Here is a 17,544-nt window from a genome sequence, read left to right as displayed (position 1 = left end):
ATGTGCCACCCGTAATCTAATCTAAACCAAGGATTCCAATTGAAATCAACAAAATTCACATTCAAATGCTGTTTTTGAAAATTAACAATGCACCTCAGCCCCTGCGGTGCCCACTGAACATAAAAGAGAGCTGTTCTGCGTGATGGTCAATCCTCCAGGTCACAGGTTGTGGACATAGAGCTACAGATGGGACAGTGAGTGATACAGTTCATTATCCCCATGCCATTTCTAACGTCGTCTCGTAAACCATGAGGTTATTGGAAGTGGTTGACTCTTAACCTGCCTTCTGGCTGAGCCTGACACTCAGTTGGGATCTAAATGTCTGTCTTACCAGCGGACAGGTGGGACTAGATTGGGTCGAGATAACTGGTTGGCCCGAAGGCTCCGTTCCTGTGTTGTAAATCTCTATGACTATGTAATGTGGTGATTGTTGAGTAGCAGGACAGGCTGGAGATTGCTGCTCCTGTTATGACTGTCTCTAGCAGTGGGGCACTATAGATCAAGGTGATTGTAGACCTGGAGAATTCTCTGGTGCCTGTTAGGTTAGATTCCCTACAGTGTGGAAACAGGCCCTTCGGCCCAACCAGTCCACACCGACCCTCCAAAGAGTAACCCACCCAGACCCATTTGCCCTCTGACCAATGCACTTAACACGACGGGAAATTTAGCATGGCCAATTCACCTGACCTGCACATCATTGGAATGTGGGAGGAAACCGGAGCACCCGGAGGAAACCCACGCAGACACGGGGAGAATGTGCAAACTCCACATCGAACCTGGGACCCTGGTGCTGTGAGGCAGCAGTGCTAACCACTGAGCCACCGTGCCACTGTCACTTTCCGCCACACATCCAAATGCTGAATGAAGTGAGATTCTCATCATCCAGCGCAAGCTTTTATCTCGAGGGTCCGAGAAGCCACTTTGTCAAGGGGACTTGCTGCCTCTCAGACTACAGGTAATTGGGATGCGATGTGACCACAGCCCCAGTGTTGATTCCTGCGCTGTAACTTACCATGGACTGAAAATTTGCATGTCCCACGATGACTCTTAGCAACTTTTACAGAGACACCATAGAAAGCCAGCCATCTGAATGCGCCATGGCTTGGTATGACAACTGCTGTGCCCAAGACTGCAAGAAACTACAGAGACTTGTGAACGCAGCCCAGTCTGTCACTCAAACCTGCTGTCCACCCATTGACTCCTCGTGTACTCCCCGCTGCGTCAGGAAAACAACCAACTTAATCAAAGTCTCCTCCCACCCACCCACCCCGGTTATGTTCTCTTCCACCCTCTTCCATCAGGCAGAAGATGCAAAACTTTGAAAGCATGTAGCAACAGATTGAAGAACAGCTTCTTCCCTGCTGTTATCAGACTTGAAGAGATCTCGCATGTACCAGAGCTGATCTGTCTCTGTACCTTCTCTGTAGCTGTGACACTATTTTCTGTATTCTGTTCTCTTACCCTGTTGTACTTACATAAGGTATAATTAGAACATAGAAAGGTACAGCACAGTATAGGCCTTTCGGCCCTCAATGATGTGCAGGCCTTGTATCCAATACGAAGATCAGACTAGCCTACATACCCTTCATTGTACTACCTTCCATGTGCCTAACCAAGACTTGCTTAAAAGTCCCTAACGTATCTGACAATTTGCCTGGATAGCAATCAAAACAATACTTTTCACCGTATCTCAATACCTGTGACAATAACAAATAAAAGTCAAATCCTTGTGACATCACGCTTGACTTTGATGAAGAGTTTGACCACCCCCCCAGACCAGTGGCTTTTAAAGGTGTGTGAAATCAGGCAAAAGTGAGGACTACAGATGCTGGAAACCAGAGTCTAGATTAGAGTGGTGCTGGAAAAGCACAGCAGGTCAGGCAGCATCCGAGGTGTAGGAAAATCGATGTTTCGGGCAAAAGCCCTTCATCAGGACTCTAGGTGTGTGAAATCATCCTGTTTTCACACAGTCTGCTTATCCTTGAATCCTACTTCTGCAAATGGAAGGGATTGAGCTATCAGAAACCTGTCTAGATGTTCCACTCCATCTGACTTGTCCTCCTGGCTTGCAGCCAACTTGGGTGTTGTTAACCTGACATACTTCCCCCAGTCCTTGTGTACGCAGGCATGATGGGCTGAGGCCCTTGTTCTGCTCAGTAACAATTCTCTACAATCCTGCAATACATTCCCCAGCAACACGCAGACCTCACTCCTTGTTTAAGTCCTGAGGATTAAACTGAAGTTTGTATGTTTCTGTTTTGCCCACCAGTGTGAATTGCTGCCATGGTCATTCATGGTGAACTGGGTAAAAGTTTACAGAGGTGCAGTCAGTGGTGTGTGCCTTGTGGAGAATGTAACTATGTAAATAATGGCCATAGTGGTTAGCAGACTGACTACTCGAGGAAGAAGAGAGGTCATTTCACAGGGGAGTGAAATGAATGTATTGAGTTATCGGAAGGATCAGTGACTGTAGTTCCTTTATTCAGTAAGTGGTTTATTGAAATTAGTTTCTTCACACTCATTGATCACAATCATTTCCCAGGCCATTAATTTTCAGTTTTGTATGCGCGTGTCTCTCTCTCTCTCTCTCTCTCTCTCTCTCTCTCTCTCTCTCTCTCTCTCTCTCACTTTCTCTTTCTCTCTCTCTCTCTCTCTCTCTCTCTCTCTCTCTCTCTCTCTCTCTCTCTCTCTCTCTCTCTGAGTGTTTGTATCTGAGTCTGTCTCTCTCCCTCGAACACTATCTCTCCCCGCCACCCCACTTTGTCCTGTGTGTGTGAATCAGTCTATGTCTTTCACTTCCTTTTCCTTACTTGTGGCTCATTAAAAGAACACATAGGGCAAAGCAATTGCGCAGTTTGTATCACGTGAGGGTTGGACCCTGTGCTGTGTAAATAATTCCCTTGTGCCTTTGGAGAATTTTGAAACCTCGGAATGCAGCATATGACAGGGTAACACATCACATTGGATAAAAGCCTGTGGTTCAGAATACTTTGATTAGGATCAATTCTGTGGAAAAGTTACGTTGCATTCCACTTGTGACACAGTGAATAGGTTAGATTAGAATAGAATAGAAGCTTGTTGTCACGTGTACCTTCACGTGGAAAATACAATGTAAAGTTTTATAAGTTGCCCCAGTGCTGTGCCCACATCAATGACTGAAGTCATACATAATAATAGAAAAAGGAAAATTAAGACAAAGCTCATCACAGTTCAGTTAAAAGCTCCCGGGCTTGGGGAATGCTGATTTATGGAATGACAGAATGCCAAGATGAGACTGCCATGCTGGGCTGCTGGAATGCTAGGCTCGAAACCTCTGCTGAAAGAGGCAGCCATGCTGGGGTGCTGGAATACCAGGCCGGAAGCCTCCACTGAAGAACGCTGCCATGCTGGGCTGCTGGAATACCAGGCCAGAAGCCTCTGCTGAAGAAGGCTGCCATGCTGGGGTGCTGGAATACCAGGCCGGAAGCCTCTGCTGAAGAAGGCTGCCGTGCTGGGGTGCTGGAATACCAGGCCGGAAGCCTCCACTAAAGAAGGCTGCCATGCTGGGCTGCTGGAATACCAGGCCAGAAGCCTCTGCTGAAGGAGACTGCCATACCTGAACAACACCACCATTGGAATACCAGAACAATGAACACGAAGAAGACCTTTGTGCCTGGGGATAAGATCGCCATGCCAGGTGAAGACCAACATGCTGGGCTGAGGGCACCTTTCTCTCCTCTTTCAGGTGCCTGCGCTTGGGTTCGTCCTGGAGCTTCGGCCCCGCACGCGAGTCTGGGCTGGGGGAGTCAGCCCAGGACCTGTTCCTCATTCACCAAGAGACCCCGGGCGTCCGGCTTGTCCTGGCATTTCTATGGCTGTCACTGGAGGCCTCCTCCTTTACCCGCCACTCTCCAGAGTGAAAAGGAAAGAAAACTCAACAGAAAGAAAAACAAAGTAAATAGAAGAAAGGACGAGAAAGAAAGTTGTCAGGAGCTGATGAGCAGCAGACTCAGCACTCTCCCCCCCCCCGACTCTAATGGCATTTTGAAAGGTATTGGAAGTGGGTGGTATCCTGGTGATCAAGGTCATACGGGTGGTTAATAGTGGTCAGGGCTACAGTGGGGTGGTCTCCTAGTGATCAGGGTCACGTCTCCTGGTGATCAAGGACATGGCGGGTGGTCTCCTAGTGATCAGGGTCACGGAGGAAGTAGTCTCCTGGTGATAAGGTCTTGGGGGGTGGTCTCCTAGTGTTCAGGGCCACAGAGCGGGTGGTGTCTGAAATAACTCCACAGAGGCCAGTATCTTGTCATCAAGTCAACATTTATTCACACGTGGAAAGTCCTTCACACTGCCTCACAACGCCAGGGACCTGGGTTCGAATCCAGCCTCAGGCGACTGCCTAAATGGAGTTTGCACGTTCTCCGTGTGTCCTCTGTACCAACACCTTAGAGGATGATAGCTGTTCTTTCACTTGCCTGGGAAGCTGCGTGCATCCTTTGCCACTCCTGGAAGTGTTGGTCACGGGTAACGGGCCATCCCCTTCTTTAAGAGTTAATGCAAAGGTGCCAGGATGGAGGTGAGGTTCTGTAATGATTCACCAGCCCGAGGAAAGACCTACACTCCAGCACAGATATGGGAGCTGGGTCACCTTAGATCTTCCTCACTTTATCTTCCAATGGGTGTAATCCAGGTTGAAACTTTATTGCTGGAACAGCACAGCAGGTCAGGCAGCATCCAGGGAACAGGAGATTCGACGTTTTGGGCACAGGCCCTTCTTCAGGAATGAGCAGAGAGTGTTCAGCAGGAGAAGATAAAAGGTAGGGAGGAGGGACTTGGAGGAGGGGCGTTGGAAATGTGATAGGTGGAAAGAGGTCAAGGTGAGGGTGATAGGTCGGAGTAGGATGGAGGCGGAGAGGTCAAGAAGAAGACTGCAGGTCAGGAAGGCGGTGCCGGGCTGGAGGGATTCGGCTGAGACAAGGTGGGGGGAGGGGGGATGAAGAAACTGGTGAAGTCCAAGTTCATCCCCTGTGGTTGGAGGGTTCCCAGTCGGAAGATAAGACGCTCCTCCTCCGACCGTCGCGTTGTTGTGGTTTGGCGGTGGATGAGTCCAATGACCTGCATATCCTCGGTGGAGTGGGAGGGGGAGTTGAAATGCTGTGCTACAGGGTGGTTGGGTTAGTTCGTCCGGGTGGCCCAGAGGTGCTCTCTGAATCGCTCCGCAAGTAGGCGGCCTGTCTCCCCAATATAGAGGAGGCCACACCGGCTGCAGCGGATGCAGTAGATGATGTGGGTGGAGGTGCAGGTGAATCTGTGGCGGATATGGAAGTTTCCTTTGGGGCCTTGGAGAGAAGTGAGGGGGGAGGTGTGGGCGCCCACTTGCGCCCACACCTCCCCCCTCACTTCTCTCCAAGGCCCCAAAGGAAACTTCCATATCCGCCACAGATTCACCTGCACCTCCACACACATCATCTACTGCATCCGCTGCAGCCGGTGTGGCCTCCTCTATATTGGGGAGACAGGCCGCCTACTTGCGGAGCGATTCAGAGAGCACCTCTGGGCCACCCGGACGAACCAACCCAACCACCCTGTAGCACAGCATTTCAACTCCCCCTCCCACTCCACCGAGGATATGCAGGTCATTGGACTCATCCACCGCCAAACCACAACAACGCGACGGTCGGAGGAGGAGCGTCTTATCTTCCGACTGGGAACCCTCCAACCACAGGGGATGAACTTGGACTTCACCAGTTTCTTCATCCCCCCTCCCCCCACCTTGTCTCAGCCGAATCCCTCCAGCCCGGCACCGCCTTCCTGACCTGCAGTCTTCTTCTTGACCTCTCCGCCTCCATCCTACTCCGACCTATCACCCTCACCTTGACCTCTTTCCACCTATCACATTTCCAACGCCCCTCCTCCAAGTCCCTCCTCCCTACCTTTTATCTTCTCCTGCTGAACACTCTCTGCTCATTCCTGAAGAAGGGCCTGTGCCCGAAACTTCGAATCTCCTGTTCCCTGGATGCTGCCTGACCTGCTGTGCTGTTCCAGCAATAAAGTTTCAACTTTGATCTCCAGCATCTGCAGACCTCACTTTCTCCTCAATGGGTGTAATCCAGTCTTGCCAACTCTGTAACCCAAGTAGGTCACATGGACTACCTAGAACACACATTTTTCCCTTCTTCGGCATTGGCCTGCCATGGAAGAATATCTGAGGACTATATCCAAATTCTCCGAAGTGTTCCTTGTTGGTCTTCGCTGTTACTGGTATATCACTTGGATAAATAGTGACCTGGGGTAGACCTTGTAAAGTGTTCTCCATCATCCACTGAAAACCTGTGCAGACTGACTATGTCCGACCTGGCAGACTTGTATTTTGATACAGACCCTTATGGGTATTAATTGTAGCATACTTCTGGGAATCCTCATCTAACCACAGTTGCAAGTATGCATAGCAGATGTCCAGCTTTGCCTGTAAATCCTCTGTTCAGAATGTGCACTGACTAATGCTCTGCAGTTGCCTTCACTCAAATGGTGTTCCCCAAGCTCAGTCAGACTTGCAAGGCTGTCCACTACCATTGGAATACCCTGCAATTCATATACTCTAACTTTCCAATGATAAAGCCAGTTGTAGTGCCTGTTTGAAGTCCAGTTGGGCTTCAGCTAATAGGCTCTTTTGCATGGTTCCTTCATTAATCCCACATGCCAAACGGTATCTCAGCATTTCATTAAGGGTTAAATTAAAATCACATGCTTCTCTCAATCTTCCTAACCTGGTCAAAAATCCCAATATGAGTTACTCTGATTCTCGAACTGCCAAATAAAACAGATAACATCACAGAATTAGAGGGGTCCTAATATTCCTTAACTAAATCTGTCAGTTCTTGAAAGGTTTTTGTATCTGGTGCCTCAGGAAATGTTAGGCTCCTAATAACCCAAAAAGTTGTGGTTCCACAGCTGTCAGGAGAATTAGTCATTGCTTTTCATCTGCCCCAATGTCATTTCCCAGAAGAAAATAACGCCTTCTTTCCAAGCACTGGGCCTAGTATTCGAAGGCAGGATTGAATGAGACAAGCTTCACAAATAATGGCATGATGCCTGAAATGCTGACCCCCATCTTCAGGAGTTTCTGCAGGAATGTAGAGTTGGCGTTAAAATCAGATCGGCCACAATTTTATTATGGAGCATGATTGACGGGCCTTGTGCCCTAGCTGGTATGTTGGTTTGGGCTTTTGAGGAACCTGTCTTTTCCACGGCATTGTTTTTTTTTAAGCAGCAATCAGGCCTCAAAAGCCTGTCAGTTAAGCCATGCTCACCATTTTTAAAAAAAGAAGAGAATTTAAAGGGGTCTGATATCTGTTAACATTAAATCAGAGCCACACGGCAGTCATTGCGGCCTTGGAACTCCTGGTCCCAAAATCCCACCTCACGATCCCATGGTTTGGGAATCCCTGCCCTACTCTGTGGAATTTCTGCTGTAAGACCTCTCTGCCTTTCAACCTCACTTTCCTCCTTCGAGACACTTCTTAAAACCGCCCTCTCTGACCAGGTTTTAGCTTAATTGCCCCAATTTCTCCTTCTGTGGCTGGGTGTCAGATATTGCTTTACAAGATTGCTGTGAGGCAATAGGCTCTATGTGAAGACAATGCTGCAACATTGTTGGATTGTAATGAAAGTCCAGCCGGTGTCTAACTATGATAGGAGGCGTTTGGCAAGAGAGAAACTGCAACAACCTTTCTTTGCTGGAGGAGTTTATTAACACTCAATCACACACCTAGTCTCTCTCTCTTTCTTTCTCTCTCTTTCTTGCATTCTTTCTCTTTATCTCTTTCTCTCTCTCTTTCATTCTTTCTTACTCTCTCTCTCTCTTTCATTCTTTCTTACTCTCTCGCGCTCTCTCGGTTCTCTCTCTATTGTTCTTTCTTACTCTTGCTCTTTCACTTTCTCTCTTACATTTGGTCTCCCCCCCCCTCTCTCTCTCTCTCTCTCTTTCTCCCTCTCTTACATTCATTATTTCTTTCTCTCTCCCTCTTTCTCACACTCTGTCTCAGTTCTCTCTCTATCGTTCTCTCTTACTCTTGCTCTTTCTCTCTCGCTCTCTCTCTCTCTGACTCACACTTGGTCTTTCTCTCTCCCTCTTCTCTCTCTCTCTCTCTCTCTCTCTCTCTCTCTCTCGCTCATTCAAAGGTGGGTCTGGAACTCTGAATGTGTGGCCTAGAAGTAGGGACACTATCCGTTTGCTGCCAGGCCCCTGCTTCCCCCTTTGTTTTTAGTCAGTCACTTAATTATTCAAATTAACCACGGTCAGCAGCTGAAATAATGCTATACTGGCAGCTGGTTCACTAGCTTCCAGGAAATGGACCTGTTAACCTTTTGGCTCAATGACACCGATATGTGGGCAGTACAGAGTGAAGGATGGGCTGAGAATACTACATTGCCAGCACTGACCACACCTCGGGAGCAAATTGTTTTAAACAAAGAGAACCTCTTTGTTTGCTGCCTCACAGCGCCAGAGACCCGGGTTCAATTCCCGACTCTGGCGACTGACTGTGTGGAGTTTGCACATTCTCCCTGTGTCTGCGTGGGTTTCCTCCGGGTGCTCCGGTTTCCTCCCACAGTCCAAAGATGTGCAGGTCAGGTGAATTGCCATGCTAAATTGCCCGTAGTATTAGGTTAAAGGGGTAAATGTAGGGGTGTGGGTGGGTTGCGCTTCGGTGGGTCGGTGTGGACTTGTTGGGCCGAAGGGCCTGTTTACACACTGTAAGTAATCTAATCTAAAAAAAAGATGCCATACCATCGGCTGTCTTGAGCACAGTCACTGCCAATCCCTCTCGTTTTATTCAGAGCAATCCCAGTCCCCCTTTGCCCTTTGAACTCCCTGGCCTCTGGCACAGTGAATTTCCACGACATGGTTAACACTGATAGACTTTGTCTTTTTTCTTCACAGGAGTCGGAAAATTCAAATCCGCAACATCCCGCCTCATCTGCAGTGGGAGGTGAGTAGCCTGCGGTAGTTGGTAACTATTTATTGACTTGTCTGTTTAAATGGCTGTCCAAAACACCTTGACAAAGGATCATGGCTCCCTCCTGAGGCCCTCACCAAGTGTCTTGGGGGTGGGGTGGCATAGTTGGGAGGCGGTGCCAGTCTGGAAAATGAGGGTGTAGGTAGAACTTGGCATAATTGGGAATTGCCAGTCTGGAAAATGAGGCAAGTACAAATTCACCTCACAAACTTATATGTGGCTGGGTGGGTGGATGTGGGGGTTTGTATGTGTGTGCAGGAGTCAATCCTACACACACTTACACAAACACTCTCCTACACACACACAGTCACGCAGACCTTGCTCATACACAAGCTCTCTCCCGTACGTTCACACATGCACCGTCTCATGGATTTATATCCCTTTACACTCAAACACACACACACTCTCTCACAGATGCTCAGACTTGTCCCACCACCTCCACCCCCACCCCCACCCCACCCCACACACACACACATGCACAAACCCACATATAAGTTTGTGGGGTGAATTCGTACTTGCAGAATTACATTTTATTTTGCTCAAAAACTGCATGAATCCATGTAAGATTCTGTAAATCAGTCGGAACATTATGGCACAGACAGGCTCACACAGGGCACCTCACACCTTAAATACATTATCTGGGCCGACATGATGCCAATTGTTAAAGTTCACTTGAGAATGTAACTTTAAAGAAGTTCTATGATTTGCATATGAAAGCACTGAAACCAACATGGTCATTCTAAAAGATGAGATACTTAACAAACTATCCAGGTCTTTTTCAATATACAATTTCGGTTACATCACACTGTAAACCTTTGCTATAATTTCTGTGTCTTACGATCTTATACTCTACACCCACCTGATGAAGGAGCGTCACTCCGAAAGCTAGTGCTTCCAAGTAAACCTGTTGGACTATAGCCTGGTGTTGTGTGATTTTTAACTTTGTACACCCCAGTCCAACACCGGCATCTCCAAATCATCATGTCGTGATGTTACCGTTGCGACCCTGTCTTTCCCCATTACTAGATGTACAGATCTCTGAGTTGAAGTATTGGAGAACTGAATGAGGATATATAATTGATTTGATTTGTGACCAGTCTTTGCTGCTGGCTTTGCCCTGCATTTGCTGTGTTGTCTGCTACTGCTGCTGCTTTTTTGAAAGCTGTACAGAATTGACCATAATCAATATTTCTAGCCAATTGCCAAATAGTAGACAGGAAGAAACCTTTCCCCTTGGCGGTGGGATCAGTGACCAGGAGAAATAGATGTAAGGTAGCAGGCAAAAGGTTTAGAGGCGATGAGGAAAAATGTTTTCGCCCAGGGGGTGGTAGCAATCTGGAACTCACTACCTTTAGGGTGGTAGAGACCCAACCCTTATAACATTGAAGAAGTATTTAGACATGTACTTTTGAGGCCCAGGCATGCAAGACTTTGAGGCAAGTGCTGGCAAATGAGATTAGAATATTCAGGTGGTATTTTTTGACCATGTGGACACTATGACCAAAAGGGACAGCGATCTCGGAGGATTAGAGGGGGGTCTAGTCACTGCCTGACCTGGTACTGGGGAAGAGTGGTCGAGGAGGCTCAGGGTTCAAGAGTTGTTCATTGCCAGTGTAGATGAGGCTGAGGCTCAGCCAAAAAGTCCCAGATTGTCTCCCACTCTCTTCCAACCTCTGGTATCCCTCACCCTCGATTAGAAATACTGTTATGATCAAACAGAAAAAATGTGACTTCATGAAAGGGAAATCATTCCTGATAAATAAAATGCTGTTGTTTTAGGAGGTAACAAGCAGGTTAGATAGAGGGGAACTAGTAGATGTAATATATTTACATTATCAAAAGGCATTCGCTGAATGAATGCACATAGAACTATTTAATAAGCTGACCATTGGTGTTGGAGGTAGTATATTAGCATGAATAGAGGATTGGCTAGCTCATAGATGGCAACAAGTTGGGATTCCCTCCTGGAATTCCCTCCAAAGGGCATTGTGCTTCTAACTACAGCACATGGACTGCAAAAGTTCAAGAAAGAAACTCACCCCATCACCTTCTCAAGATCAACTAACGATGGGCAATAAACGCTGACCCAGCCAGCGATGTCCACACCTCATGAATGAAGGTGTTCAGAAAAACCTCCAGACAGAAAGCTCACTGGGTCAAGCTGAGCAAAGTAATTGAAGGGAGACGGGAAGAGGAGCAAATTGACATCATCAGTGAAAGCAGCTTTCCCTCTGGCCCCAGGAGTTTGTGATGTGGTGGAGGGGAAGAGAAACAGCTTCTTCTGTTACTCAGGGGACGTGGTAAGACTGGCATTGCCTTGAGGTGGGCTCTGCTGGGTGGACTTCCTTGGCATTTTGATTGGTAATTGTATGAATGAACTGTACGATTGCGGCCTGTACCTCTCTTTAAGAAAGTATAAAAATGTCTTTGTTTTAAGCCATATGCTCAGTCACTCAGAGGAACACGGAAGTGTTTAACCTCTGTGTTTCTGGATGATCTGTTCCTGGCCATGAATAATAAAGTGTGAAGTACTAAAGAACCAGACCAATTGCTAGTGTTTATTGACCGATCGCGGAACAGGGAGACCCTAACCCCTCCAACCCGGGGATCCTGATCTTCAGGTTTGGTACAACCTAGTAGCTTGTTACATCATTTCCTGATTCCTGATGAATGGCTTATTCCCGAAATGTCAGTTCTCCTGCTCCTCGGATGCTGCCTGACCTGCTGTGCTTTTCCACTCTCTCGACTACATCACTTCAGAGGCCAGTTTAAGAGTCAAACAGAGAGTGGGACTGCAGTCACATGTTGGTTTTTTTTGGACACCTTTGCAGTTCACCATCACTGATGAACCTTCATCAGCCAGTTGGTGTTTTCTTTCTAATACACAGTAGCCCGATACCCTCAAGGTATTGTTCACAAGAGCTGTCTTTTGATTTCCAGATCTCGTTCATGACACCGGATTGAAATCTCAATGTGCTGCGGTGAGAATCGAACCTGCAGTCTGTAGGCAGGCGGTGAAGCCACAGCACTATTCATGGCCTCATTTCATCCTTTGTTCATGAACGGACTGATGGATGTGCCCCAAAATATAGATCCATCACCCCTCAGCAGATCACAATCTCTTGGGACTTTCCTTCAGAATATGGTTTTCTCTCGAGCTTTAACAACTTGCCATCTACCTGGAGACCTCCTTCGTTATTTTACCCTTGACCTTGATGTCGGCTGCCTTAGTTGACTCTTTCTCCTTCCTCGTGACTGACTCCATTCCTCTCCCTGGCGGTAGTCTCAAGGTTCAGCCAATCTATTTGTAAACTCAGGTTTGCTTTCATGACAAGCTTTGGAGTTCACATCACAGTGGTCAGCACTGCTGCCTCACAGCACCAGGGTCCCAGGTTCAATTCCAGCCTCGGGCAACTGTCTGTGTGGAGTTTGCACATTCTCCCCGTGTCTGCGTGGGTTTCCTCACACAACCCAAAGATGTGCAGGTTAGGTGTATTGGCCATGCTAAGTTGCCCATTGTGTCAGGGAAATGGATCTGGGTGGGTTCCTCTTTGGAGGGTCGGTGTGGACTTGTTGGACCGAAGGGCCTGTTTCCACACTGTAGGGAATCTAATCTAATCTAATCTAATTATCTGGGGCATTGCCGAGATGGCCGGCTTACCCCCCCATTGTCCGTCTCTACCTCTGTCACTGTTGAGCTACTATTGAACTTCCCACCCAGGCTTTCATTGTCAGTAACGCACCCTGCATGTCTCCCACTTTCCACTATCTACGTCTGAAGGCATTAAATCTCTGCTGTCCGGCACCTCTTGAATTGAATTGAATTTATTGTCATGTGTACCGAGGCACAGTGAAAAGCTTTGCCTTGCGAGCAATACAGGCCAATCACAGAGATAAGTAGCATAGATACGTAAATAATAGGTAAACAGCGGCAAAAACAAAGACACAGGGACAGGCGAATGTTAAGAGTTTGTGAGTCCATTCAGTATTCTAACAACAATAGGGTAGAAACAGTTACGAAACCGGCTGGTGCGTGTGTTCGGGCTTCTGTACCTTCTCCCCGATGGTAGAGGTTGTAGAAAACCATTGCCAGGGTGGGATGGATCTTTAAGAATGCTGGTGGCCTTTCCTTGACAGCACGCCTGGTGGATGGGAGATTGGCCTTTGTGATTGTCCGGGCTGAGTTCACCACTCTCTGTAACCATGTCCGATCTTGAATGGTACAGTTGCCATACCAGATAATGATACATTCAGACAGAACGCTCTCGATGGTGCACCTATAAACGTTGGCAAGTGTATTCACCGTCATGCCAAACTTTCTCAGCTGCCTGAGGAAGAAGAGACGTTGTTGGGCCTTTGTAACCAGTGAGTCTACATGAAGAGTCCAAGAAAGCTTGTTGTGGATGACCACTCCCCGGAGCTTGACACTCTTTCCAGAGAAAGCAGGCTTTATAGATGTCGATTGTCATTATAGTGACAGTCACAGCGGCCATGTTTGTTCTGAGCTCTGACAGCTGATTTAATATTCCAGTCTTCTCATTGGTTTTTTAAGTAATTAAGGAACACAGAAAGCAGCAAGACTGAACCATTCAGCCCCTCTGGTCTGCTCTGCCATTCAGTATGAGTATGGCTGATCGAACACTTCATGGGCTTTTACCCACCCCGCCCACATCATCCTGTATACCACTGGTAATCAGAAATCTATCAATCTCTACTTTATATATATATATATATATATATATATATATATATATTCAAAGACTGACCTTCCAAGGACTCCTGTGGTGGAGAATTCCAAAGGTTCTGAGAAAAGATACTTGTCATATCCACGCTGAGTGACCATCATGTCGAAGGTATGCCTCTTGGTTCTAGGTTTCCCCACCAGGAGTAACGGTTCACTTCCTACTACCCTATCTATCCCTTTAGGTATTTTGTAAGTTTCAATGAGGTCATGGGTCACCTGTCATTCTGTAAAACTCTGGAAAATACAGGATCCGTTTGTCCAATCTCTCTTTGTAGGACAGCCCCACCATCCCGGAACAACTCTGGTGAACCTTCATTGCACTCCGTCTGTGGCAATAATATCTTTCCGGAGGTAAGTGCGAGAGTGTGATGGAGTATAAGCCTGTGAGAGAGTGTGTGCGAGAGTGTGATGGAGTAAAAGCCTGTGAGAATGTGTGTGTGAGTGTGATGGAGTATAAGCCTGTGAGAGAGAGTGTGTGTGAGTTTGATGGAGTAAAAGCCTGTGAGAATGTGTGTGTGAGTGTGATGGAGTATAAGCCTGTGAGAGAGTGTGTGTGTGAGTGTGATGGAGTATAAGCCTGTGAGAGAGTGTGTGTGTGAGTGTGATGGAGTATAAGCCTGTGAGAGAGAGTGTGTGTGAGTGTGATGGAGTAAAAGCCTGTGAGAATGTGTGTGTGAGTGTGATGGAGTATAAGCCTGTGAGAGAGTGTGCGAGATTGAGATGGAGAATAAGCCTGTGAGAGAGTGTGTGTGTTAGTGTGATGGAGTTAAAGCCTGTGAGAGAGTGTGTGTGAGTGTGATGGAGTATAAGCCTGTGAGAGAGTGTGTGTATAAGTGTGATGGAGTATAAGCCTGTGAGAGAGTGTGATGGAGTATAAGCCTGTGAGAGAGTGTGGATGAGTATAAGCCTGTGAGAGATTGTGATGGAGTAAAAGCCTGTGAGAGACTGCTCACAGTGCTCTGGCGGAGCGAGGTTTGTGCAAGTTGGATGGCCTGGACCTCAGAGGTGAACCTTTGGACCAAGATGGTGACCGTGACAGAAAGAAATACGTATGTTCCCCAGAAAAGGAATTTGATATGATCCTCTACAGTCAGTGAGAGAGAAAAGACATGGAAGCACTCGCCGACTTCATCGCTTTCCCCAGAAGTAGTTGCCAGAAGCTTTAGTAAATCACTGGACGTTTGTGAAGAAATCAGCAGGTCATCACGCTACCCAAATGCAGCAAAAGTCCGAAGGTTTATTCTGGCCAAACACATTCAGGCAAATGTGATCACCTCTGGCAGAAAAGAATGCATGTAAAAGGCAGTGATTACTGCTATGTCGAAATGCAAAACAAAAAATGCTATACTTAAGTATACAGTCAGAAAAAGCAGAAGGAAGAATGCAAGGATTATAGCAAGACCCTCCTGGAATGAACATGATGCTGGCAAAAGATGGACAGATTCGCATGAAAGAGTCCAGAAACCTCCTGATTCAGGATAGCAAATTTAGGAAAAGAATTTCTGGTGTAAGTGATTGGAAGTGGTAGGAGATTGAAACAGCAACAAAAAAAGACCTCAGAGACACTGAAGAAATAGTGGAACAAAAATTGTCAACCGGAGGAAATTAACAGCAGAGTTCAGAATGCACAGGAGGAACTTAACATGCTGAAAGACTTCCGAGTTTCTTAGACAGGTAGTTCTTCTATAACGTTCCTGTGCGACGCATTGTTATAGAAAATGGTGCAATAGAAATAACGGGGCCTATAGGAAAAAGAGGGCTGTGGTGAACCACCAAAGATATCGGTAAAACTCAAAACAAAAATAGTAGTTAGCCTGACACAAATGATAGCACAGTCGAAGTAAATTTTGACCTGTTGTATAGTACTGTATAGTATAATGCATCAGAATCTTCAACTGATCACTCTCGATTGGCATCTCTCCCTGTTGGCTGCACTACATTCTAGCTAGTCTTCTGATCCCATCCATTGGTAACGCTGCACAAGTCAGATCCCATAAGGAAACATGCCTTCATAGATCACGGTGTGGAGGCACTGGGGTGGGCAAAGTTAAAAATCACACAACACCAGGTTATAGTCCAGCAGGTTTGTTTAGAAGTACATGTTTTTGAGCGCTGCTCCTTTGTCAGGTAGCTAGTGGGGCTGGATCATAGCACACAGAATTTTGTAGCAGAAGATCATGGTGTTGTGTAACCGAAATGATATATTAAACAAACCTAGATTGCTGTTAAGTCTTTCATCTTTCAGAATGGGTTGTAGGTTTCGATTCACGAATAGGTAAATCCCAGAACTTTTTCAAATCACGTTCCTGAGATAACTTAACATTTTATATTTTAAGAAGTAACATTTTAGCTCAGACAATGTATGAAAGTAGGAGGATAGAATCAATCTGTATCTCAATCTTGAGGCAGGCTGAGTGTATTTCCAAAGTAGGAATTTATAAAACCTCACATGCATTGACTGCCTGCAGATTGTGTGCTTTTTGAGTAAAATAGAATGTATCTGCAAATGCAAATCTGCAAATGCAAATTCACCCCAAACACTTATATGTCTGTATGTGTGTAGGTGAGGGAGAGAGACTGTGTGTGTGTGGGAGGAGTGTCTGCGTGATTGTGTGTGTATTTGCGTATAAGCCTGTGCATGCGCGTGTGTGTGTGGATGCACATGTGAGTGTGATGGAGTATAAGCCTGTGAGAGAGTGTGTGTGAGTGAGTGTGTGATGGAGTATAAGCCTGTGAGAGAGTGCGTGTGTGAGTGAGATGGAGAATAAGCCTGTGAGAGAGTGTGTGCGAGACTGTAATGGAGTACAAGCCTGTGAGAGAGTGTGTGTGAGTGTGATGGAGGATAAGCCTGTGAGAAAGTGTGTGCGAGAGTGTGATGGAGTATAAGCCTGTGAGAGAGTGTGTGTGTGAGTGTGATGGAGTATAAGCCTGTGAGAGAATGTGATGGAGTATAAGCCTGTGAGAGAGTGTGTGAGAGAGTGTGATGGAGTATAAGCCTGTGAGAGAGTGTGTGTGTGAGTGTGACGGAATATAAGCCTGTGAGAGTGTGTGTGTGAATGTGATGGGCTATAAGCCTGTGAGAGAGGGTGTGTGTGTGAGTGCGATGGAGTATAAGCATGTGAGAGAGTGTGTGTGTGAGTGTGCTGGTGTATAAGCCTGTGAGAGAGTGTGTGTGTCAGTGTGATGGAGTATAAGCCTGTGAGAGAGTGTGTGTGTGAGTGTGATGGAGGATAAGCCTGTGAGAGAGTGTGTTCGTGAGTGTGATGGAGTATAAGCTTGTGAGAGAGTGTGATGGAGTGGAAGCCTGAGAGAGAGAGTGTGTGTGAATGTGATGGGCTATAAGCCTGTGAGAGAGGGTGTGTGTGAGTGTGCTGGTGTATAAGCCTGTGAGAGAGTGTGTGTGTCAGTGTGATGGAGTATAAGCCTGTGAGAGAGAGTGTGTGTGAGTGTTATGGAGTATAAGCCTGTGAGAGAGTGTGTGCGTGAGTGTGCTGGTGTATAAGCCTGTGAGAAAGTGTGTGTGTGAGTGTGCTGGTGTATAAGCCTGTGAGAAAGTGTGTGCGAGAGTGTGATGTAGTATAAGCCTGTGAGAGAGTGTGTGTGTGAGTGTGATGGAATATAAGCCTGTGAGAGAGTGTGTGCGTGAGTGTGCTGGTGTATAAGCCTGTGAGAGAGTGTGTGTGTGAGTGTGCTGGTGTATAAGCCTGTGAGAGAGTGTGTGTGTGAGTGTGATGGAATATAAGCCTGTGAGAGAGTGTGTGTGTCAGTGTGATGGAGTATAAGCCTGTGAGAGAGTGTGTGTGT

At 46.8% G+C, this 17,544-nt stretch overlaps 1 protein-coding gene and 1 pseudogene across 1 annotated transcript in view; both read left to right on the top strand.

The window, feature by feature from the left end:
- The window catches only part of LOC122551888 (insulin-like growth factor 2 mRNA-binding protein 2), a 231,625-nt gene that overhangs the window by 74,216 nt on the left and 139,865 nt on the right, over positions 1 to 17,544 (top strand). The window contains 1 exon segment of the mRNA XM_087988941.1: positions 8,921 to 8,969. Coding sequence (XP_087845067.1) covers positions 8,921 to 8,969 — 49 coding nt within the window.
- LOC148149591 (uncharacterized) lies at positions 14,764 to 15,410 on the top strand (annotated as a pseudogene).

The sequence above is a fragment of the Chiloscyllium plagiosum genome, unplaced genomic scaffold (genome assembly GCF_037043375.1).
Source record: "Chiloscyllium plagiosum isolate Xiang-an unplaced genomic scaffold, Cpla_swu_hap1 HiC_scaffold_7, whole genome shotgun sequence".
In the NCBI taxonomy this organism is placed as follows: domain Eukaryota; kingdom Metazoa; phylum Chordata; class Chondrichthyes; order Orectolobiformes; family Hemiscylliidae; genus Chiloscyllium; species Chiloscyllium plagiosum.
This window is presented reverse-complemented; position numbering and strand designations above follow the sequence as displayed.